General features: G+C 36.7%; 1 protein-coding gene across 6 annotated transcripts in view; it reads right to left on the reverse strand.

The window, feature by feature from the left end:
- The window catches only part of MYCBP2 (MYC binding protein 2), a 310827-nt gene that overhangs the window by 206788 nt on the left and 78914 nt on the right, over positions 1 to 25125 (reverse strand). For 5 of the 6 annotated variants that reach the window (XM_054719875.1, XM_054719871.1, XM_054719874.1 and 2 more), the window contains exons 9-18: positions 24789 to 24862; positions 24519 to 24657; positions 22967 to 23043; positions 19891 to 20095; positions 18398 to 18562; positions 16190 to 16348; positions 13305 to 13509; positions 9570 to 9715; positions 8890 to 8991; positions 1430 to 1537 (exon numbers count right to left, since the gene is read on the reverse strand). In XM_054719875.1, the coding sequence (XP_054575850.1) occupies positions 1430 to 1537; positions 8890 to 8991; positions 9570 to 9715; positions 13305 to 13509; positions 16190 to 16348; positions 18398 to 18562; positions 19891 to 20095; positions 22967 to 23043; positions 24519 to 24657; positions 24789 to 24862 (1380 nt within the window). The remainder of the gene's footprint in view (positions 1 to 1429; positions 1538 to 8889; positions 8992 to 9569; positions 9716 to 13304; positions 13510 to 16189; positions 16349 to 18397; positions 18563 to 19890; positions 20096 to 22966; positions 23044 to 24518; positions 24658 to 24788; positions 24863 to 25125) is intronic. The other variant, XM_054719873.1, reaches the window with a different exon arrangement.

Raw genomic sequence — 25125 nt, forward strand, 5'->3', positions numbered from 1 at the left:
TGGAAAACCTTCACTTTTATGTAATTAGGGGCAGAAGGAGAGACACTGAGAGTATCTGTTCTAATAGTGGCATAGTTGAAAATATGAGATCAGAAATTCTGGCAACTACTAAAATATTTTTACATAGCATACCCCAAATATTCTTTATATTTAAGTATTTATGGTATTGTTACAGCACTCAGTAAATAAAGCATTCACAAATTTTCCTCTGGTTAATAACATTAGATTTAAAATACTCTCAATTTTTAATTCTGCAGAATGCATCTTAAGGATTGCTCTACTTGTTTTTATACTAAAAACAGGGGTTTTGTCTCTTTGGCTTTTGCTTTGAGTGGCAAACTGACAAAGTGAGAAAGACAAATAAAAATAAAGTTGATTATATTTTATGTGAAAGTTTAAAAATAAAATTAGTCTGTAACAGTTTTGCAACCCCCAAAAATTTGAAGGCAGACACATTAGATAAATTTGACTATATAGAATGTGTGATTTTAAAACTTTCTAATCTATTTGGTGGTATTTATCTCAGGCATTTAAGAAAAGAGCAAGTATAAGTTTCACTAGTCAAAGAACCCCTGGTTCATATGCTAGGATTCAAGACAGAATTTATATATCAATTTATAAATTATCTACATTCAATTCTTTCCTGATCTTAGTTGACCCATTATCTGTGGTTTAAAAGTAAATAAGCTTGTTTTAGGAATATTTTTAATTAACACATTAACTCTGATACCTCAAAGATTTGTGCATAAACAGTTTCCTAGTTCCTCACCAACTTTTTTAGACTTCTGTCATTTTCTGAGAACTAGAGTAGGTCTACATAACTGTTTGCTTACACCTATCACTACTTAACCCTCCACTATCAAGTAACTCAGGTGTGTTGTATATTAAAACATAAAATTTTAAGTTGGTCCGACGGTTGTGGGTTATTGTTAAGAAAAAAAAAAACACAAAAAAAACATAAAATTTAATATTAAAACAATGGAAAAGTGTAATCTCAGTCAACTCATTATTACTTTATAAATGATAAATGAATTGAGTAATTTTGTTAATTCTAAAGCAAATAAATAGCATTTTAAACAAGTAAAATGCCAGATGGCAGTCAATTAAGAAGAGATAACAAAGGATAAAAATAGAAAGCAATAATTACTTTTCCCACCTTCCCTTATTAACTATATGAAAATTGAAAAGAAATGGAAAAGAAAAAGATATACCGTAAAATGTCTTAAAATTAACGATAAACAAAGAAATAAGGTTGATAGTCATCAACAAACAGTACAACTTCTAGCATGTTCTTTCTCCTCAGGCTATATATAGTAATCAGAGAAGCAAAGTGGAAGAATTAGGTTTGTGCATTTTCCCAGAGATGAAACTCAAATGAGTGGAAGAAATTGGGAAAGTGTCCCACCTAGTGACAAGGAAGACCAAATACCTTTGTGCTTGTCCCGTTTATGCTTTAGCTGTGCTGGATGGGATCTGAGTCTGGCTAGAGCCTGTTCTCGATGGTTCATAAAAATAGGACCAGCAAATACAAGGGGGCCTGAGGAGAAACATTTTGTATGTGCATAGAAAAGCTCACAAAATGAAAACACTACAATGAAAAAAAGTAAGTCAAACTAAAAAGCATGGAAATTTATTTTTTATTGTTTTAGACATTATACTTTTCTCCCAATTCCCCCACATTAACCCTCCCATCCCTAACCATAACCTATTTACCATTCCATACACAAGTTTTAATATCTTATAGTTTATACAGTACAAATTCTATTTTCTATACTTGTAAAATTATCAGGTAGCTACTAACAGTCTCAAACAATTAGAAAGCTCAAACAGAATAAATAAAATATTTTACCTTACAAGTATTTTTAACATTACATATATTCAAATTTAGTCATCTACATGATCATTAAAAATAAAAATCTTTCATCCTGCAATACCAAAAATCAACTAATTTTTAAATTCAGGATTAAATTTAAATAGGGTCTTGAAGATTTAATATCCATATCAGTCTTACTACAAAACTAAGATAAGTGTTACTGACTTAACTACATTCTGTCATAGAAATAAGGAAACAAGACGGCCAAAACAAAAAAACACACAAAAATTTTAGTGTTTTTAAATACTGATACAGACGTATTTAATTTTCTAAAAACATTAAATCTAACTTTATAATTTCTTTAACCACATACACAAAATCAGAAACGAGGATAAACTGAGCTTCATATTGATGCTGAAGAGGGGAATCTAAACCCAGTAACATTTATGGAACAGTAGTCATCTCTCATAAAATAATTTCTTTCTGAAGCTCCACTATGTACATACACATACATACACAAATGCATAGTCACATAGATCACCATTATTTCCACTTTTTAGTATTCAATTTAAAAAATGTATAGCCAAATTAATTTCAATAAAATTTAAAAACTGCTTTTCCCCATTAACATAAGCTTGAAAAGAAACTTTAAATTATACCTTAAGTTTTCAGTTCTTTTTTTTTTATACAACAGAACTGAAGCTTCCTTAAGTTTTAGCAATATGCCTACAAATTTCAAAACACTCTAAATTTGACAGTTAAGAACTATTTGAAAAGAAAATTGATAATATATAAACAGTGAACAATTTTAATTTAAGCAATTTTCTTCATAATTCTCTACAGATCTTCAGCTATAATTACTTTTTATAACAATAGAACAAAACAAAACTACTGCCCTTTTATAAAATTTGACAAATGTCAAATTAAAATACCAAAATACCCTTTATAAACATTTATAAATAGGTACAAAAATATATTTCATTATGTCTTTAGATATAGATAAAAATACAAGCAGCACCATTCTATAAAAACAAACAAACAAGATTAACAAACATATTTTATGATTATTACAAAGAAATATGCTAATCCAGTAACAAATGGGGCAAAAGTAGGTTTACAGTTGTGAGTATACAAAACAGTTTATACTCCTATTATTTATTTACTGTATTATTTTGCACATGAACAACTGTAAACCTACTTTTGCCTACCCTGTATTATTTCCCAGTAATACAGTATCAATTCTTTTTAGACTAAGGCTATTTAAATTGAGCTCTTTAAAATGTAGTAAATGGGGAGGAACCACGATGGCAGCGTAGGTAAATACAGTACTCACATCCTCCCACAACCACATCAAAATTACAACTAAAATACAGAACAACCCTCTTTCAGAGCCACCTGAATCTGGCTGAATGAAAGTCCTACAACTAAGAAATTAAAGAAGAAGCCACATTGAGACTGGTACAAGAGGCAGAGGCTCACAATGGGTGGTTCCACACCCATGTTCGGTGGATAAAAATCAGGAGGGATACCTTGGCTGTGGAGTTCCCCCTTGAGGAGCATGGGGTCCCAGTCCCACACTAGGCCCCTCAAGCTCAGGATCCCAGTCCCTGGAAGTAATTCTCCTTAACTTTTAGCTGTGAAAACCAGTGGGGATAAAGGCTGAATGAGACTAAGGGCTGCTGCAGTCCCAGGCAGCTCCTCTTAAAGGGCCAGCGCACAGAGTCACTCTGAGCTTCAGCGCAGGGATAGCAGCTTGAAAGGTACCAGAGATACTGAATTGTATGGGGTCAGATTAAGAGCTAGAGGGACAGCTTTCTCCTAGACAGAAGTGCTGACAGAAGGCATTATTCCTTTGACGAGCCCTCCCTTCTAGAGCTATACCTGAGACTCCATCAACTTGGCTCACAGGGTTTGCAGCACACTGTTGATTCCCTGAAACCCTGCTCACCCAACTGTCAGGCCCACCCAAGACAGTTTCCACTGGCTTTCCCATTGGAATGGCCTGTCTTGGCTCATGCTTCAGATTTAACTAAAATCTCTCAAATGAGCAGCATCTGGCCTCAGCAAGCCCTATACCTCTAGCTAAGTGGCTGCAGGCCTGGCACTAGAAGCAGCTGGCCTTACCTGGTTCACAGGTTGGCCTTACCTGGGCTCCTTCAAATACAAGAAGCAGCCATCTGCAGATCACTTTGTAGCTTATGCCTGGTGGCCCTGGGCAGAACACAGGCAGTGGTTGACCTTGGCCTGTACCATCTGGAAGGCTCCAGAGCCAGTGCACCCAGTTGACAGCTTCAGACCACATCAAAGCACCACCACCCAACACACTCAAGGCAGACTCAGTGGGTATCAGAGCCCTGATGAAGTAAGTCCTGCTCTGTGTAGTGGGCACTGCACAGCTGAACCTCCAAGGAGGTTGGAGGTCACAGCCAGTCCTTGATTGGCCTGGATAAATCCTTCCTTTTGACATGCCAAGAGCAATCAAGACTTAACTACAATAGGAGGGTGTACAGTCCACATGGGGAGCCCACCACAGTGCCCAGCTGGGGTGATCAAGAAGGCTGTGCCTCTGGACCCTACAGGACATCTACTATATTAGTCTAAGCTATCAAGCCTGGGAGATGTAGCAGCTCTACCTAATACATAGAAACAAACACAGGGAGACTGCCACACAATGAGGAGACAAAGAAACATGGCCCAAATGAAACAACAGAACAAAACTTCAGAAAAATAATTAAACAAAATGGAGATAAGCAATCTACTAGATGCAGAGTTCAAAACATTGGTTATAAGGATGCTCAAGGAACTTAGTGAGGCCCTCAACAGCATAAAAAAAGAACCAGTTAGAAATGAAGGCTATACTAATTAAAATAAAGAATAATTTACAGGGAATCAACAGTAGAGTAGATGACGCTGAGATTCAATCAGCGATTGGGAATATAAGGAAGCAAAAAATACCCAATGAGAATGGCAAAAAAAATAAAATAAAATAATGAGGATAGTGTAAGGAGCCTCTGTGTACCAACATTCGCATCATGGGGATGCCAGAGGAGAAGAGAGAGAGCAAGAAATTGAAAACTTATTTGAAAAAATCATGACATAAAACTTCCCTAACTTGGTGGAAGAAACAAATATACAAGTCCAAGAAGCACAGATAGTTGCAAACAAGATGAACCCTAAAAGGCCCACACCAAGATACATTATAATTAAAATGCAAAAGGTTAAAGATAAAGAGGGAATCTTAAAAGCAACAAGAAAAATGCAGTTAGTTACCTACAAGGGAGCTCCCATAAGACTGTCAGTTGTTTTCTCAACAGAAACCTTGTAAGCAAGAAGGGAGTGGCAAGAAAAATTCAAAGTGATAAAAAGCAAGGACCTACAACCAAAATTACTCAACCCTGCAAAGCTATCATTTAGAATCGGAGGACAGATAAATCTCTTCCCAAATAAGAAAAAGGTAAAGGAGTTCAGTAGCACCAAACCAATATTATATGAAACTAGAGGCCCAGTGCACAAAATTCATGCACAGGTAGGGTCCCTCCTGGCTGGGGCCTTCCTGCGTTCAGGTCCCCCTGGTGGTCAGCGCACATCATAGCGAGCAATCAAACTCGGGTCGGTCGAACTCCCAAGGGAACACTTTGCATATTAGGCTTTTATATATATAGATGTTAAAAGGGTTTTATTTAAGAAGAAGAGAGATCACCGGCTGGTGTGGCTCAGTGGTTGAGCATCAACCTATGAACCAGATCATGGTTTTGATTCCCAGTCAGGGCACAGGACCAGGTTGTGGGCGCAATCACCAGTAGGGGGCATGCTGGAGGCAGCCAATTAATGATTCTCTTTCATCATTGATGTTTCCATCTCTTTCTCCCTCTCCCTTCCTCTCTCTGTGATGAATTAAAAATAAGAAAGAAAAAAGATAAAAAATAGGAATAAAATGGCAATAAATACATATCTACCAACTGAATCTAGAAACAAAATGAATAAGCAGAACAGAAACAGACACAAAGATACAGAGAACTTTGTGTTGGTTGTCACAAGCGTGGTCCTAAAATTTTGATCCACTTTGAAACAGTTAACACAAGCTTGGTAAAGAAGATAAGATAAACAAGTCAAGTAAAAATATTTAACATAACATAACCCTGAAGTTAAGAAATTTCAACATAGATAAAAGCCAATTACTAGTGAGCATAATTATTAACATATTACTAAACTGTTAGTATCTAAAAAAGTAACAAGCAAAAGCCAAGAAGAAAACAAAAAACAAACAGGTACGTATGGCAGTTAGAACACAAAATTTTTTTTTTAATGTTCCTGTTCCTCATGAGGACAAAACAAGACTAACAACCCCAGCATGGAGCCAAACAAGAGCCCTACAGCACTGTACATGTGACTCAAATCTGTATACAGGACTCTCATGCAGAAATTCTACTTCATTAGACCCATTTGATGATGATGTAGAAAATCCCCAGAGCAGTGGTTCTGACACTTCAGCACCAACAGCATCACCTGGTGGACTTGTTTAAATAGTTTGCTGGGTCATGAGTTTCTGATTCAGTCATTCTGGGATGGGACCTGAGATCAGGTAATTGTGTGTTTTTTTGTGTGGTTTTTTTTTTTTTAAGTACTACATTTCTTGGTTAATTGTTATGGGTACACTTTTTGAAATATATTTTTATTGATTTGACAGAGAAAAAGGAAGAGGGAGAGTGAGAGAGAGGGAAAAAAAAACAAAAACAGTTAGTTGCCACCTGCACATACCCCGACCGGAGAAGAAACCCACAACCTGGGTATGTGCTCTGACTTGGAATTGAACCTACGACCTTTTGGTGCATGGGATGATGCTCAACGAACTGAGCCATGGCAAGGATAGGCAATTGTAACTAGAGCCCAAGTCATGCTGGTCCCTTTGAGAGCACTTTAATAACCCCTGACCAGAAATAATTAAAGCATAGTACCTAAAAGGGATACCTCCATCCAATTAAAATAAAAATATTTTTTTAAAAACAAAGTTAAAATATAAATGCCTTAGAACCAGTCTCTCTCTCTCTCTCTCTCTCTCTCTCTCTCTCTCTCTCTCTCTATATATATATATATATATATATATATATATATATTTTTTTTTTTAATCCTCACCTGAGAATGTTTATTGATTTTTTTTTAAGAGAGAGAGAGAAATGGGGAGAGAGGCAGAGAAACATCGATGTGAGAAACATCTATCGGTTGCCTCCCAACCTGGAACGTAAGTCTGTGCTTATGAAATAAGATACAATAACATAAATTCTGTAAATATTTAAATAATGGAGTTTTTAATCTTTATAAAAGATTAGAGTTTACATTTTAAAAATAAATGGTAAGAGAATATTCTGCAATTACAAAGTTTTGTTGAATAACCAATGCATAAATCAATGTCTTTATTTTTGATATGCAGAATATACTATAGTGAGAGAAGAACAGCTTTTTATAGAAAAAGATTAACAAAATATACAGAATTAGGCAAGTGATTAAATGTCATCACAAGGATTTGGTGAGTTTTGTAGGTCAATTCATATGATTCAACCTAATAGTTCTAAAAAGAGAAAAAACAGGTAGTAAAAAGATACACTGATAAGTAACTTTAGGCAAATCATATCATTATATAAAGGAATTATCACTCAATTACCATATGTTATTAAGATCCAAAAGTTAAATTTTACTCTATTTTCTATAAAACATTTAATGTGCAATTTTCACATATTTATATTATGTAAATAATGATAGTATATACATTAATCTCATTAAAGTATCATTTAAAGGCAAAGACTTTATGTAAACAAAGCCAAACTAACAGCAAATAATCACTGTTACCAATTAATCAACACTGCTTATCAGGCTCATATAAAGAGTAATCCAAGCATATATTTCATAACTTAAATGTAATAAAAATAGAATATACCACTTGTGCTATATATTTTATTGCTTATTACATTTTACGTTAGAAATTACCTAGAAAAAACAACTTGTAATGATGGTTAGTGAATAATAGGTTCTATATTATGTATTAAATAATATATCATTTCTAATAAGAATTTAAAATATACAACATCAGTAAATGTTTCTAATCAATCTTTTGCCTAGCAGAGAAATAAAATCACAGACCTCTGTAATAATCCATCTTAATCCTACAACGAAAAGATTCTATTAGGCATAAAGAGCTTTAATAACACATATTTATTTCTGTTCATTGGCTATATACTCAAACATCTATTATAACCACCATTAAATGTATCTTAGCCTCAAAAATTATCACAAACAATGAGGACTAGATAAATAATAAATCTATCTTCACAATTAAAAACTGCAGACACTCCTTTTTGTACATAACCAGAATAAGATTTTCAAAGAAAAACAAAAGACATATAAAAGCATAGCTATGCACTGGATTGAAATGAAGGGTAGTAGGACTATGCCCAAATGATAATGATTACAAATTAGTAAGAAAACAGAAAATCTAGTTTATGATTAAACTAGAGGCCCGGTGCACAAAATTCATGCATGATAGGGTCTCTAGGCCTGGCCAGCGATCAGCCAATCAGATTCCCCGCCTCCCTGCCTCCTCCTTCCCCAGCACCCCACCTCCACCGCTGGTCACCCACCATGATCCGCCCTGCCCCCTTGTGGTCAGCACACGTCATAACGAGCGATAAAACTCCCGGTCTGCCGGTTGAACTCCCAAGGGGACAATTTGCATATTAGCCTTTTATTATATAGGATAGATGAGTCCAAAATCTGGGTGAAGAACTAGTCCTTAGAATTTATAGTTTTTAAATAATTGCCATTGCTAATAGTTTTTAATGCTTGGCTAATGGCATAACAATTCTTAAAACAGTGATTTTTGCCATAAATACTCTACTGAATTAAATGCATGTTATAAATTAGCACAATCATAAATACCCTGAATATTTTCATGAGTACTAGAATGTTACTAATTTTAACTTCGATTTCTTACCAAATCAGCCTATCCTATATTTTTTCAGTGGTCTCAGTAGAGGGTAAAAAAATGGATTTTCAAATACTTTTTCTCTGCAGCTACATCTTACCTCTTCCTTCCTCTAATCTGTGTCTCCTGATTACTCGCTGCCGTTTTTCTTCTTGTCTTAACTGAAGGTGTTCTTCAATGTTAACCCCAGGCACTGGGACAGCTAATGATTGACCAAAAAAATTTATATATAGATATATAATTACATATATATATATATGTGTGTGTTTATACACACAAACACATAATATAATAGATATAATAATAGATATAACAAAACTATATGAAATTCAAGAACATAAAAGCTAACAAAAACAGTCTAAAACAAATTATTTTTAATGCAAAAAATCTTAGCAAAAAAGAAAGTATTTCTTCCCTTTATTAATGACATATTTTCAGTTACAATACATGTGGTATTATATTATTAACTACTAGAGGCCCGGTGCATGAAATTCATGCACGGGTAGGTTCCCTAGGCCTAGCCAGCGATCAGGGCCTATTAGGGCCTTCCAGCTGCTGACCGGGGCCTGCCTTCATTCCGCGCTACCCCTGGTGGTCAGCACAAGTCATAGGGAGCAGTTAAACTCCCAATCTGTCGGACTCCTGAGAGGACAATTTGCATATTAGCCTTTTATTATATAAGATTATCTTAACTTTTGAGCACATATCTAATAGAAATTATTTAAACTATCCTTATTACTGAGTTGAGGACAAGATGTTTGGTACAATAAAGCAAATTACCTAATAGAAGGTCTAAAGGTATCATCTCTTTCACTGCATCAAGAATTCCTCTTTGTCTTGCCTCTTGACCATCCAACTCTCTTGCACAAGCTTTGCAACATCCACACACAGCACAGCCAGATTCTCCGGAACCACAACCACAGATACTTAAAAAAAAAAAAAAAAAAAAAAGAATTAACTGAAATCCTTCTACTCTTTCCTTAAAACACTTTTCTGTATGAGGTACCATCTCACACCTGTCAGAATGGCTATCATCAACAAATCAACAAACGACAAGTGCTGGCGAGGATGTGGAGAAAAGGGAACCCTTGTACACTACCGGTGGGAATGCAGACTGGTGCAGCCACTGTGGAAACAGTATGGAGTTTCCTCAAAAAATTAAAATGGAACTCCCATTTGACCCAGTAATCCCACTCCTAGGATTATATCCCAAAAAGTCAGAAACACCAATCAGAAAAAACATATGCATCTCTATGTTCATAACCAATGGACACAGACAATGGGGGGTGCGGGAAGACCGGGGCTGGGGGGAAGGGGCAGGCTGGGAGAGGACAATGGGGGGAGGGGAAGGGGACATATGTAATACTTTCAACAATAAAGAATTGCAAAAAAAACTTTTCTGCTTTTCTGAGATTAAATTAAATGAGGCAAAAATGAAATCAATCCTTCAGATCAGGATCAGAATGTGTCAATTTTTAAGGAAAGGTATGAATCTATATATATAAAAGCCTAAGTGACCGGACAACCGGATGGTAGCTATGATGCACACTGACCACCAGGGGGGCAGATGCTCAAAGCAGGAGCTGCCCCCTGGTGGTTAGTGGGCTTCCACAGCAGGAACATCGCTCAGCTGACAGACGAGTGCTAGACGCCGGGCTGATGGGCTGGCGAGCACAGCTGCGAAGGCAAGAGCCTCTCCCGCAGACATCCCCCCTGCACAACTGAGCAGCGGAAGCAGACACAGCTAGGCTGGGATGAGTGGGAATGGTGCAGCGCTGCGCCCAGCCCAGCCTCGGGCTCCTCGCCCACCGCCTGTCCCTTCCCACACTACTTCGTGCTGTGCAGGATCAATGCAGACAGTGGGCTAGAGTCCAACGAGCTGGCGGGTAAGGCCAAGCTACAGTGGCACAGAGGTCCACTGATACCCACAGGCCAGGCCAGGCCAAGGGACCCCACCGGTGCATGAATCCATGCACCAGGCCTCTACGAGATGAATAATTAAAAACAAAAGTTTATTAAGTTCCTCATATTTCTACAGAAAATACTAACGTATTCTATCTTCAAAGCTGCTATTAACAAATATTCTTCACGTTTTCACAATTAGTGAAGGACCAGCAGCTTTACTATTAAGTGGTCTGGATGGCTTGGTTAGTAAACAAACATTCCTACCTACCAGATAAGTTAAGGGAGGTGTGGGCAGCCCACCTTGCCAGCTTAATGTATTAGTCTCCATTTCCCTCCCTATCCTTCATATGCTATCTTCTCCCATTAGCTCCTTTCACTGTGTCCAATTACCTGTTCTTTTTGCTCTTCTTTATCCTTTCTTATCAGCTGTAAACTAAGCACATGGCATTTGATTATAACATAAAGAAGACAAGAACACTCCCGGAAGTTAGCTAGAGGGTCAGTGAACAATTAACTTCTTAGTCACATATTTTACAGATGCAGAAGTTATAGCTTTAATGATATTTGTTGGATAAGTCCTGAAAAACTTTAGTCAGCCTTAATGAAACCCTGGTTATCCAGATTTAAGGAGGTTCCTGAGGAAGGACTTATCTGGCAGCAGACTTGAAAGACATAGCCAGGTGCCCTGTGAAACTTGTAGCTTTCAAATGTAAACACTACTGACAACTAGAGGATCACTAACTACAACATTAAAAACTGATACAATAAAATGCCTTACTGAATTGTATGTGGGCACTATTTAAAAAATAATGTTTATTTCTAAACCTATTCTAAGATATATAGTCAAAATTTTATAACTGAAGTCATTTTTAATAGTGCTTAGTGTCCCGGCACAAATTCCTATGTTGACTTTATTCATGTATTCATATCTGCTTCATTAGTAAAGAAATTATTGTACTTGGTTAGGTATTGTCCATTTGACCTATAAATAATTATTGAAAACTGACAGTAAATCTCGGGGGGGAAGCATATAAAGAAGAATGAATAATTTCAGGAAGGACAAGAGAATTATAAATTCATTTATAATATGCATCGATTACTTAAGTTCAGATATTGGGGACATTTAATTTTAATGGAAATAGATTGAGGCATCTCCAGGAGGATAAATTTCAACTCCTTGTAAAAGAAATATTATCTTTAGTTCTGGTTGGCATGCTCAGTGGTTAGAGCATTGGCTCATGCACCAAAGGGTCACAGGTTCAATTCCCAGTCAAGGACACATACCTGGGTTGCAGGTTCAATTCCTGGCCCCGTCCAGGCACGTGGTACGGGAGGCAACCAGTCTATCTTTCTCTCTCTCTCCCTTCCACTCTCTCTAAAAATCAATGGAAAAAAATATCCTTGGGTGAGGATTAAAAAAAAAAAATTATCTTTTGATAGAGAGCCAAAATATTTTAACATATACTAATAAAGCAAATCAAATGTACTGTTTAAAAATCATAGTATTTCAGTAGTTTAAAAGAAAAGACCTGTTATTTAAGATCTATTTCACTATGTTAGGCCATAGTATAATTCCGGAAATGTACTGAGTAGATCCAAACATTATTTGGGAAGAAGCACCTGACTATAAAGGAGGTGTCAAGTAGGAAGGGCTGTCCTCACCATGGCTGATATTTTTTTCCCCAAGATTCCCTTTAATTTCCAAATTACGCTAATTATCAAAATCTGATCTTAAAAAGATCAGATCTATCGTAATACAAAGATCTATCATAATTAATTTAATCTTACAAAGGATAGCCCATTTTGTTACATTGGCTACAAATGGCAACACAAAAATAAGAATCAAAATCTTCCCTAACATTCTAGGGAAAAATCTGCATTCTGATTGTGCCTAACTCATACCTTAACTTTAAAATGACAAACAGACCCTGAAAAAAAAATAATGGTAAAGCAAGAATAAAAACTATATATAACAGGTGCAATGCAACTTTAGCCACGATAGTTCCTAGAACTCCTAAAATTGCAAAGAGTAAATTCAATTGAAAAGAAAACGATATATCCCTAATAAAACAACCTATATGTTTTTTTATAATTCTACTCAGAAAAAATTCCTATGTGTTTTTAAAGCAGTCTTAGAAAGAATACAAATGGCTCAGTGGTTGAGCTTTGACCTATGAACCAGGAGGTTATGGTTCGATTCCTGGTCAGGGCACATGCCCCAATTGCAGGCTCAATCCCCAGTGTGGGGCGTGTAGGAGGTAACCCATCAATGATTCTCTCTCATCATTGTCCCTTTCCCTTCCTTTCTCTGAAATCAATAAAGACATATTTTTTAAAAAAGAATACAAATGAAGGCATAACCCAAGCCTTGAAAAAGATGACCTTTTTAAAAATAATGCTTTAAATGGATCAAATGATATAAAAATGACACTAAATTAGAATTTATTATAATTCCCCACCCCTGCTCTAAGTATGTCCTCATGTGAGTATTAAAAATAAAAAAGAAAAAAAGAAATAACACAGAATACTCTGAAATAATTTTGAAAAGACATGTGTTTTATGCATTTTCTAGTAACATTTTATTTCTTCAGTATTAATTCTTTTTCTTACCCTCCAGGAACTCTGTCTGGACGCCCACTACTGACACAGCTGGCTCCATAACCTGTACAGTCTCCACAGACAGTACACACCATGCACTGCTCCAGCTTCCACTTATGCATGCCTGGAGGGCACATCATAGACTTCTCATCTTTTTCATCTAGTTCTTCTTCTAGGTCTTCATCCATTGCTGTGGCCATATTTTCAACTCCAAACCCTATTTGAGAGAACAATTTATTAATTTTTTAGATTATTCCCATGTCTAAAAAAACTGACATTTATATTTCCGAATTAAGTATACATATATAACATATACTAATCCAAATGAGTATACAAAGAAATGATAAAATATAAGAGCAAGAAAAATAAAATTTACTTGAAGGCCTACCAATAAGTGCTCTCCCCATTTCCCTTTCTGCAAAAAGAGTCAGGGAAGACAGAAACATCTCTTAGCTGTTGTTTTTTGTCAATCATACTTTTAAGTTTTTGGATTTTAATTTTAGTCCCTCCTTTCCATCTTCACTGCCAACACTTTTGTCCAACAGACCAAAGAATGATTACTAACCACACTGTAAGCCAAGAGTCCCTCCAATCTAGACCATCCTCCCACTGCTAGCAATCAGCTTTATAAAACATATACTTAATCCTATGACTTCACAATTTACAAAATTCTTCAGCAAGATACAGTCATTCACAATATGGCTCTCAATTTTCTCCAAACTACTTCTTCCATGCAAACTACATTCTACCTAAACCTAAATTCCCTCTGCTTTCTAAACATCCTGTGTCCTTTCTCATACTCTGGGCCTTTGCTCATTCCTGCTCTATCTCTCTTCCTACCTCATATACCTGCCTCTCCATACCTCATCAACCAGAGTTTTTCAGACCTCAAAAACTCAAGTCAGAAGTCATTTCCTAGGAAAGCACTGACCACTTTTCTGAAGAAAACAGTCACTATCTCCTTAAACCTGTTTATACCTCAATTACAACTTACTTGTGCTATAATTCCTTCAACTATTTTTTTTTTTTTTTTACTGAATACCTACCTAAATGCCGCAGGCATTTCCCTTGATGGCAAAGAGAGAGAACATTTTTTTTTTTGTAAAGGGCCAGACTGTGGCTTTATGGGCCATATAAGTCTGCCACACTTTTAAAAAATAGCACTTTAAAAGTATAAAACCCATTTTTAGCCTGGAAGGCCATTCAAAAACAGGCTACTGAGCAGATGGCTTGTAGGTTTCTGCTTTAGGCACTGAGGACTATGATAATGAACTATTTATTATAAACCTTATAACTTAGTGATAAAGACACGCATTAATTAAATAGCCATACAGAAAAGAGTAAATATAAAACTTTGATAGACTTATAAAGGAACATATAGTGCTACAAGAGCATATAATAAAAGAACAAATCTGTGGGAATCAGGTAATTATTTTTAATCTTTGTCTTTTCTACTAGTCTTAGATCCTACTCACTTTACCTCTTAACTTAAGTCAACCTTACTCTCTTTTATCACTTATATCTATAATAGACTCAGTATATAGGTCCTTCTAACCATGAAATAAATTCATGGGATATATAACTTTTTTTATTTTTGCCACTTCTAATCTATGGACAGGCTGGAAAATTAGATAACCATGTATTGGATAACTACGTCTGTCTACAGTTAAAATCAAGCAATCCCAAGGAAGACCAAAGTGACTATTATTCATAAGAACAGGAACTAAAATATATTGAGCACTTACCTGGGTCTACATATATTAATCATCCCAATTGTACTATAATTATTATCCTCAAATTAATCTCTAAAATTCAAAGCAATATCAATCACAATGCCAAGTAGAAAAGCTCACTCTCATACACATGGATAAAAAGGCCCCAACCTAACTACATAAAGCAAAAATTTATAAAAAAAAAAACCAGCAACTTGCCATCAAAATTGGAAAATTATATACAAGTAAAACCATAAACATAAAAGAGAGAATCCACAAATTAGTAAAAAATATTTGTAACACATACAATATAATATATAAAATACTGCTACAAATTAATAAGAAAAAGCTAGAAAAATAAGAAAAAATTAAAAAGATAGTCTAACTCACAATTCATAACCAATGGAATGCAAATTAAAAGAAAAATGAGAGACACAGCAATTTTCCTCCTAACTGTATACCCCAAAGAAATGCAAACATATTTTCACTAATATTTACTAGAAATGTTCAGAGCAACACTATTCATAATAACCCAAACTAGAAACTACCCAAATGTCCATAATACTAGCATAAGTTTTAAAACTGTGATATATTTACACAATTTAATACTACACGATGAGAATGAACAACTTACAGCTAACCATATCAACATAGATGAATCTCAAAAAAGTAAAGCTGAGTGCAGGGGAGGGCAGTTGGGGGTGAGATCAGGCCGGCAGGGGAGGGCAGTTAGGGACGATCAGCAGGCAGAGGCAGTTAGGGGTGATCAGGCAGGCAGGCAGGTGAGCGGTTAGGAGCCAGTGGTCCCAGATTGCGAGAGGGATGTCCGACTGCCAGTTTAGGTGGGATCGGGCCTAAACCAGCAGTCAGACATCCCCCAAGGGGTCCCCAATTGGAGAGGGTGCAGCTGGGCCCCCGTCCCCGCACAAATTTCATGCACCAGGCCACTAGTATTTATATAAAATTATGAAAACATACAAGTAAAAAACATTTGCTCAGAAATTAAAGGTGTAAAGTATATTTGATTATTTCAGTGATATACTGTCAAATAAACAAATTTCCTAATTTGTGAGTGTGAAATCAAGGAGTCATTTGTTTTGAAAATAGTAAGATTCTTTACCAAGTTGTTCTGAAAAGCTAATGAAAAGGCTACACACAATTTAACAGTAATACAGTAACACCTACCTTTCCCACCTGGGTTCATGGCACCAGTGTCTCGTCCACACTGTCCTTTATTATTTACACCAAAGGTCCAAACTTCTCCATTCTTCATTAAAACACAAGTGTGTGCTTTGCCCATAGCTACCTGAATTACAAAATGGCCCTTCAAATCTGTTACCAAACCTATAGGAAAGATATGTATTTAGTAAGAAACAACAAAAAAGCCTTTCTGAGCCTACCACCTCAATGCAGAACTTCTTTTTTTTTCTTTTTAAATCCTCACCCAAAGGTATTTTTTCAATTGATCTTAGAGAATGGAAGGGTAGGAGAAGGGGGAGAAACATCGATGTGAGAGAGACATTGGTTGCCTCCCACACTCCCCTTCTGGAGCCAGGGATCAAACACGCCCTTGAAAGGGAACTAAACTGTGACCCTTGGGTCCAAGGGTAGATTCTCTAACCACTTAGCAAAACAAGATCAGGGCTCAATGCCGAACTTTTCACTTATGGGATAAAATAACTCACCGAAATGAGAAATAAGTGGCCATAAGACTGGCAGTAAATTAATTTTGTGATGTTATAATGAAGCTCTAGCCAAAAGGAATTTAGCAAGCAAGAGTTACACTAAGTATTATTTTTAAACTATACATGAGCCCATCCCAAAATTTTGACTCATTTGACATTGAGGCCAACCACAAATGTAATTATTACCACATTAAGCAACTCACATATCACCTGAGTACAGTTCAACTTAATAATTGTTATGAATGTTTGATATATGTCATTTCCCTAGGTTTTACACATTTACCTCATATAAACACCTTCTAAGTGGTTTGCCCAATCATTATACTTAATTCTAAGTGCCAGAAAGAAAACCTAGCAACCAAATATGTTTTAAAAATCAAAATTCATAAATATATCCACTTCTTAAACTTCTGTTTTACATGTCACTCAATCACTTAACAAGTAATTCTTGAGCCCCTATTATGCACCAGACGCTGTGCTGGGCACTGGGGATATAATCATACCTAATAAAATGGTAATATGAAAATTACCATCACTCCGCTACGCCCACGATTGGGCCGGCTGGAGGCGTGGGGGGCGGGACTCAGGGTGGCCGATTGGCTGGCGGTAGGAGCGGGGGGCGGGGACTCGCGAGTCCCCGACCCCCGCTCCTCCCGCCCGCTTAAACGGCCAGCGCTGCTTAGGCTGGCGCTGCAGAAGATGCTGGTGGTGGAACTCGGGGTGGCTGATTGCGTGGCTGCTGGCACCAGTTTTCGGCCAGCAGCAGTTTTCCTCTGGCCACCCCGCCTGATCGGAGCGCCTCCCGATCGGAGTTCCTCTCGGGGTGGCCGATCGTGCTGGCGGGAGGCGCTCTGATCGGCGGGTGGCCAGAGGAAAACTGCTGCTGGCGGATAACTGGTGCCGGCAGCCAGGTGAAGGAAAAGTCTATTGCACGAAACTTCGTGCAACAGGCTCCTAGTCCTATATAATATGCTAAGTGTCCAACCATTAATTTGACCATTCAACCAGTCGCTATGACGCACATTGACCACTAGGAGGCAGATACTCCGACCAGTAGGTTAGCTTGCTGCTGGGTTCTGGCCGATCGGGACTGGGTGAGACGGGCCCAACATGCCCTGGAGCCCTCCCGTGGTCCCTCCCCAGCCCCGATCATGCACCGGTGGGGTCCCTCTGCCTGGCCTACACCCTCTCGCAATCCGGGACCCCTCGGAGGATGTAGGAGAGTCAGTTTTGGCCCGATCCCTGCATGCCAGGCCAAGGGACCCCACCAGTGCACGAATCTGTGCACCAAGCCTCCAGTAGTAAATAAGGGAAAGAGAATCTCTCCCTAACTACCTAACAGGGGGAGGGGAGGAGATAAGTAATTCATCAAATATAAATCAGCTATGTTATAAAATTAATATCCCCACAACACTACCAGAAACATGTCATATGAACATCTAAATGAGCTTAGGGAAAGCTTTCTAGAGAAAGTAACAGCTGAAATAGAGCTGCACTAGCCAAATGCCATAATTCATTCTGATAAAACTAGAGAGTGTTCCCAGAAATAATACAGGAAGGAATCACAAAATGATGTATTTGTAAATGTGAAAAATGTAGAAAAAGCATTCTACAAATAATAATTTTCTAGACATATCTTTGCAATACATAATGTCTAGTCTTGAACTTTCTTTGCATGAAATTGAAATAGTGTTTAAATTTAACTTACTTGAACTATCAGAGTAAATGGCATCTTTTCCAAACATGTATAACTCTCCATCTTTAGAAATGACAGAACTACTTCCATTATTGCAGGCTGTATACACCACAATTTTTCCTTCCATCTTAATTATCTTTTTAGGTTTATAGGGTTTTGATTGTCGTCGGCTCTTAGCTTTAAAAAAGTTAAATTAAGGCATCAATGTACAAATAAAACTAATTTGTATATGAACAAGGGAAAAACACATGTTGTTTGCATTTATGATATACTTTATTTTCACAAAGGCCTAAGCTTCCCAACATGTTAATTAAAATGTGTCAACCTTGCAAGCCTCATCTGATTATATTTAGGCTATCAGTGCCATATCTTCTTCTTTGTAGCACAGTGAAATTCCCAATGGGAAACACAACCTTCTATCAAACTTCTGGGAAGCCCAATCTCAAGATTAGCTATTTACATTATCAAAATCATTACATTATCATATATTTAAAAAGTCCCTTTCTCTTAAACTCTATCTCACATATATTCTTATGCTGGAACCTTGAAAGTAAAATCAGTTCCTCATTCATTCAAAACATGTTATTAAGTAGCTACACATAGTCAATGAGAGACAAGGGAAATATACATAAGGAAGGGAAGTAAATAAATTAAAGGTGGAAAATTCAAGCAATCTCTGCTTTCAAAACCTAAATCCCTAAAATCAGTAAAATATGAGGAATATCAATCTTCCTGTTTCTTTATTCAACCCGAATTTTGCATGCCTTTCAGAATAAAACATTCTGCTGTGCGGGGTACCGTTCTGTGACTTTAAAATACCATTATATATTTTCATATAATATGATCCACAAAGATATACACAGTGTGTTATCTGGTACTCTGAATGCTAGAAGGAAAAAGTGGCTGTGCTAAAGTTTCTGACTATTTTAAGGGATTTCTTTCAAGGTCTTTTTACTTACACATGATTTTTACATTAGATATTGACTTCAAACTTACTCCTCATAAGATGCTACCCCAGTGTGCTACACTGTGTAAAGTAAATGAGAAGTTACAAAAAGAGAAACATGACACTTTGAGGAAGACTTCATTACCAAGGGTTTGCTTTCATCTTAGAGAAATAACACCAAGAGCAGTGATCCATCAATAACTGACACTAATACAGAAGGTTACATCAGGTTTACTTTATTCTGAAATATATATTACTCTCAAAATTTGGGGTTACTTAAAATAATATATTGAAATAAGTTTGTAAAAATAATAACTGACAAAAACAGAGAAATAGCTAAGTAAACATAAAGCATATAAAAATTCATAAATATGAACTGCAGAATACAATCTGCAATCAGTTCTTTAATAAACAGTATACCACCACCATTAACTGAATAAGCCCCAATGTAAAATCCTCTATTACCTTGGTGAGGTAACTGCGGTTGAAATTGATATGCCTTATAGTTAATAAATTCTACACTATTTTTACTGACTGTCCAGTTGATTAGTTAACTTACTTGACTCTCCATCTTCTCCTTTACTAGCAGATCCTGTAAAAAATATGCTTCCATCTTCTGCAACTAAAAGGGCATGAGAGCCATCATGTCCAACGGAGAAATGCACAATCTTTGGAGATTTTGTAATTGGTAGTTCAACCCATTTTCCTGCTGATGGACCACCTTGTTTGATTCCAAGACTCTGGTATTTCCCAGTGTAATATATCTGATATGTTAAAAAAAAGAAGAAGAAGAAAAGAAGAAGAAGAAGGAGGAAGAAGAAGAAGAAGAAGAAGAAGAAGAAGAAGAAGAAGAAGAAGAAGAAGAAGAAGAAGAAGAAGAAGAAGAAGAAGAAGAAAGGAAAGAGGAGGGAGGAGGAGGGAGGAGAGGGAGGGAGGGGGAGGGAGGTGGGAGGAGGGGGGAGGAGGAGGGGGGGAGAAGGAGGAGGAGGGGGAGGGGGAGGAGAAGAAAAAGAAGAAGGAGGAGGAGAAGGAGGAGGAGAAGAAGAAGAAGAGGAGAAAACAGGAATTATAATGACTTTTGGAGTAGTGCACCAGGTTTTACTTGAGAGAGAAAAAAAACACAATCTTCCATGTTTTATTGAAGAACAAAAATAACAAGAACCCAAACTCTTTGTTAATACTATTTGACTTATGTGAGCTGAGGAGAAAAACGAGCATATTTTTCCAAAAAGACAGAGTTCATAATAGGTTTTTCCTATCTACTCAGAATACTTACCTTTTGTCTCTCAATTTTATTTTAGTTTTCAGTATTTCTTTTTAAAAAATTATTTATCTTTATTGTTGATGTCCCCCATTTTCCCCCACTGCCCCACCCCAGGCCTTCACCAAGTTATTGCCTGTATCCATGGATTATGCATATATGCATATAAGTTATTTAGTTATTCTCTGTGTGTCCCCCTCAAACCTCTCTCCCTGCGCGCGCGCGCACACACACACACACACACACACACACACACACACATACACACACCCCTCTGAGATTCATCAGTCCCAACCATGCTTCCATGCCTCTGGGCCTATTTTGTTGCCTGGTTTACTTTACAATTCAAACTCAACAAAAGGAAGACAATCCAATTTAGAAGTGGGCAAAGGACCTAAATAGATACTTTTCCAAAGAGAACATACTGACAGAATATAAAAAAGTGCTCAAAGGCACTAATCATCAGAGAGATGCAAATTAAAATGACAATAAGGTATCACCTCACACCTGCCAGATTAGCTACCACCAATAAATCAACAAACAACAAGTGCTGGTGAAGAAATAGAGAAAAGGGAACCCTAGTACACTACTGGTGGGAATGCAAACTGGTACAGCCACTATGGAAAAGAATATGGAATTTCCTAAAAAATTTAAATATGTGATCCAGTGATCCCACTTACAGGAATATATCCTAAGAATCCTGAAACACTAACCAGAAAGAATATATGCACCCCTATGTTCACAACAATCTATATATATAAGAGGCTAATATGCAAAGTGTACTCTTGGGAGTTTGACCGGGAGATCAGGAGTTCAATTGCTCACTATGACATGTGCTGACCACCAGGGGGCAGCACAGAATAAAGAGAGGCCCTGGCCAGCAGCCGGAAGGTCCTGATCAGCCCTGATCACCTGCCAGGCCTAGGAACCCTACCCATGCATGAATTTTGTGCACTGGGCCTCTAGAAAGTTATATTCAGCAAATAACTACACGAGTTTTTTGTTAAATTCTAAGTACATTTTTATACTCAGGAGAAGAGAGAGCCTTTCATTTAGACAAAAGGGATAGGAGCCACAGATACAGTTGATAGCTGGGTGCCTCTTGGCGGAGAAAAATTATCTATATATATATATAAAAGCCTAAGTGACCGTTACGACTGAACTACCAGAACGACCAGTCGCTATGATGCACACTGACCACCAGGGGGCAGATGCTCAACATAGGAGCTGCCCCCTGGTGGTCAGTGCACTCCCACAGCCAACCTCCCCCAGCCGACCAACCTTCCACGGTCCCTCCCCCCAGCTGGCAGGCCCCAACTACCTGATCGGGGCTGGGACCTGGACTGGGACGGGGAACCAGGAGTGGGTGGCAGCGGACTCGGCCCCTTTCCGAGGGTAGCCAAGGGCCGGCTCCCTCCTGGGGCCGGTGGCTAACCTCCTGCGGTTCCCCCGCCCCCGTCCTTACTCCCCTGCCGGCAGGCCCCAATCGGCCTGGCCCCGAACGGCCCTGATCACTGGCCAGGCCTAGAGACCCCACCCGTGCACGAATTTCGTGCACCGGGCCTCTAGTGTTATTTACAATAGCTAAGATTTGAAAACAGCCTAACTGTCCAAAGTAGATGAGGAGATAAAAAAACAACAACTGTGATCCATTTACAGAATGGAATACTATGCAGCTGTACAAAAGAAGGATCTCTTACCCTTTGAGACACCATGGAGGGACCTGGAGAGTATTATGCTAAGTCAGAGAAAGACAAGTATCACATGATTTCACTCATAGGTGTAATCTAATGAACAAAATAAACCGATAAAACAAAATAGGCCCACAGACAAGGAAGCATGGCACAGATTGACAGATCATCTTTCAATTTTATAAGATACTTTATAAGTATCCTGAATAGATAAGAAAAAAATGTTTAATAAATATACTCAAAACACTTAACAAGTTCAGAAAATTCTCAAGTCAATTTCTCCAGTATAAAAAGCACTACATATAAAAACACTGTGTTTGCATAGAAATTTTAGAATTCTTTTTATTACCTTACTTTATCCTCACAGGCACTAGATAAGAAAAAAGTTTTCAACTCCATAGATTGACCTCTATAATCTGTAACTGAATTACACATGCTCCTACTTCCTCCAATTTGTAATCTGTATATTTCTGCTCATTTATAGAAATTTGCAATGGATATCCTATTTATCAAAATAAACACAAAATGTGAACTTATCCCCAACTCAGAAAATTAGAGTTCCAATCAAAATTTAAAATGATTGTTTAAACATGTGAACTATATACTAGTAAACTAATCAACTGATTGTACCGACTATTTTAAAGCAGAGAATGTCCATTTTTAATCCTAAAATAGTAATTTACCTTTCCATTTGCTGTTTTCATTAGTGCAAACTCTCGTCCTGCACCAAGAATTGCTGACTCCTCATCAAATCCTGTACCTGATAATACAACAAGACTAATAAATTCTATTATTTTAATAGAAATAAGTTCACGCACAACTTGGACTATTTTGAGTAATTAAAAAGTCAATTCACTTAATATAAACAAAAACAAGTACGACAAAATGTCATATGCCTGGATTTTTTAAAAAATATTAACAATATGTACATTACTCCAAAGAAAGATAAGGTTACCATAAGCTTCTTAATTTGTTCCAAACTAGTGCCAGATTAATTTTTTAAATATAAAAAAGTTACTACTGGCCGGTTAGCTCAATTGGTTAGAGCGTGGTGCTATAAAAAAGTTTTTTAAAGCAATGCCAGCAATATCCCTTGAATTACTGAATGAATAATAACATATTTTTAGTGTGCAGACATTACAGAATGCATTTAACTTTATTCTATTTGATCCTCACAATTATACTGTCTAGTTTGTAAATAAACAAATATAAAGCTTGATGAGGTTTGTCCAGGCCTTTGAGCATGAATAATGCCAGGCAAATATATGAATTAAGGTACTTCAGATTCTCCATTCCATGCTTTTTACTACAAAACACTTCTATGAATTTGAGTACATATGTGTGGATTTTCAAATTATAAAACTAATAGTAAATAATTATATGTGGCACATTTTATGATTTTTTTGTCCAATTATACAAACTACTAATTAGCCCATGGCCTTGTTAAATTTAAAAACTATAATTTCAATTCAATATCTTTCTATGAAAAAATACTACATAATTCAATTAGTATGAAAAGTAAATCACTAATATCAAGTTTATTAAATTTAATGAGATAGTCAAAGATGTGGGTCTTGCAAAGAATCCTGTAAGTTAAAAAATGGCACTATTAAACCTGCAGCAGGTTTAACCCAAAAGTGAAATCCCCATGGAAACTAGTAGTACTAATTACTACTGTGACACTAAGAATAATTACACTAAGTCTGAGAAATACACTGAGGTTGTCTGTATATCTGCATCAAAATGAAAGATTATTAATCAATTTGCTAGGTCAATTACCATTTTCACAATTTATAGGATCATTCTATTTAGCTATCCTGAAAATATGTTCAAACCAAAATTAAATGTTTCAAAAAGATTAACTATGTATATTACTGTAGTAAAATTTTACAAATGACGTTTTCAAATTTTAAACAATTGAATATAGATGGAACACATAAACTAATGATGTCCACAAGTGTTGTCCACCTAAGTCTTACTAAATGTAAACTTATTTTCTTTTGATCTATTGAAATGAAAATGGAAAATTATTAGTCACTTCCTTAAAATGGCTCTGTTTCAAAGCCATATTTCCTGGCTCCTTATACATATTAATTCATAAGTGTGCTTTAAAGTAACAGACATCAAAATAGCTGCTAAAATATAAGCTACACTGCTGAAAACAGTGCTAGTCTTCAAAAGAATAAAGAACTTAAAAATTAAAATATGGAATAAAGGCTTATTTGACCATCCTACTTATAATATGCAAGTCCTTTTCCAGATCAAATAGCGAGATACCACAGGCATGTAAGCATTTTCTGGCCAGTTTAAGTTGTAATTCTTGTTGTAGAACAGGTTCAGTGCTGGTGGCAAATATTCTGACAACAAAGCCATCCTAAAACAAAATATCCACAGTATTAGGTTGCATAAATTGATCTTTTAAGGCTCTATATTCCATTTAACACAAAGTAATATATAAGAAAGGGATTCCATTTACATCAGCTACTCATGATTCAGAGTACTTACATCTCTTGAAGCAGCTATCTGATTAATATATTCTCCATCAGTGAATAAAATATTTTGACCTTCAGTGTGGCAATCTGTGCAGAAGGAATAAAAAGTAATTCTTTTACAATATAAACCAACACCTCACAAAATGACTTTACTCCTCTGATGAAGTCAGAATGAGAGTTTTCCACACAATACGATAAACTTAAACTCAAAGGGAGACTGTGCTTTTTAATAAGGAATTACAAATTAGCAGGAACTAAATAATTCAACTAATAATACTTATTACATTTTGTGCTTACATTTATAAATTTTCCATAATCAAGAAACTCAGAGCCCATCTGCTTTCAAAATG

Source organism: Eptesicus fuscus, chromosome 8 (genome assembly GCF_027574615.1).
Source record: "Eptesicus fuscus isolate TK198812 chromosome 8, DD_ASM_mEF_20220401, whole genome shotgun sequence".
In the NCBI taxonomy this organism is placed as follows: Eukaryota; Metazoa; Chordata; class Mammalia; order Chiroptera; family Vespertilionidae; genus Eptesicus; species Eptesicus fuscus.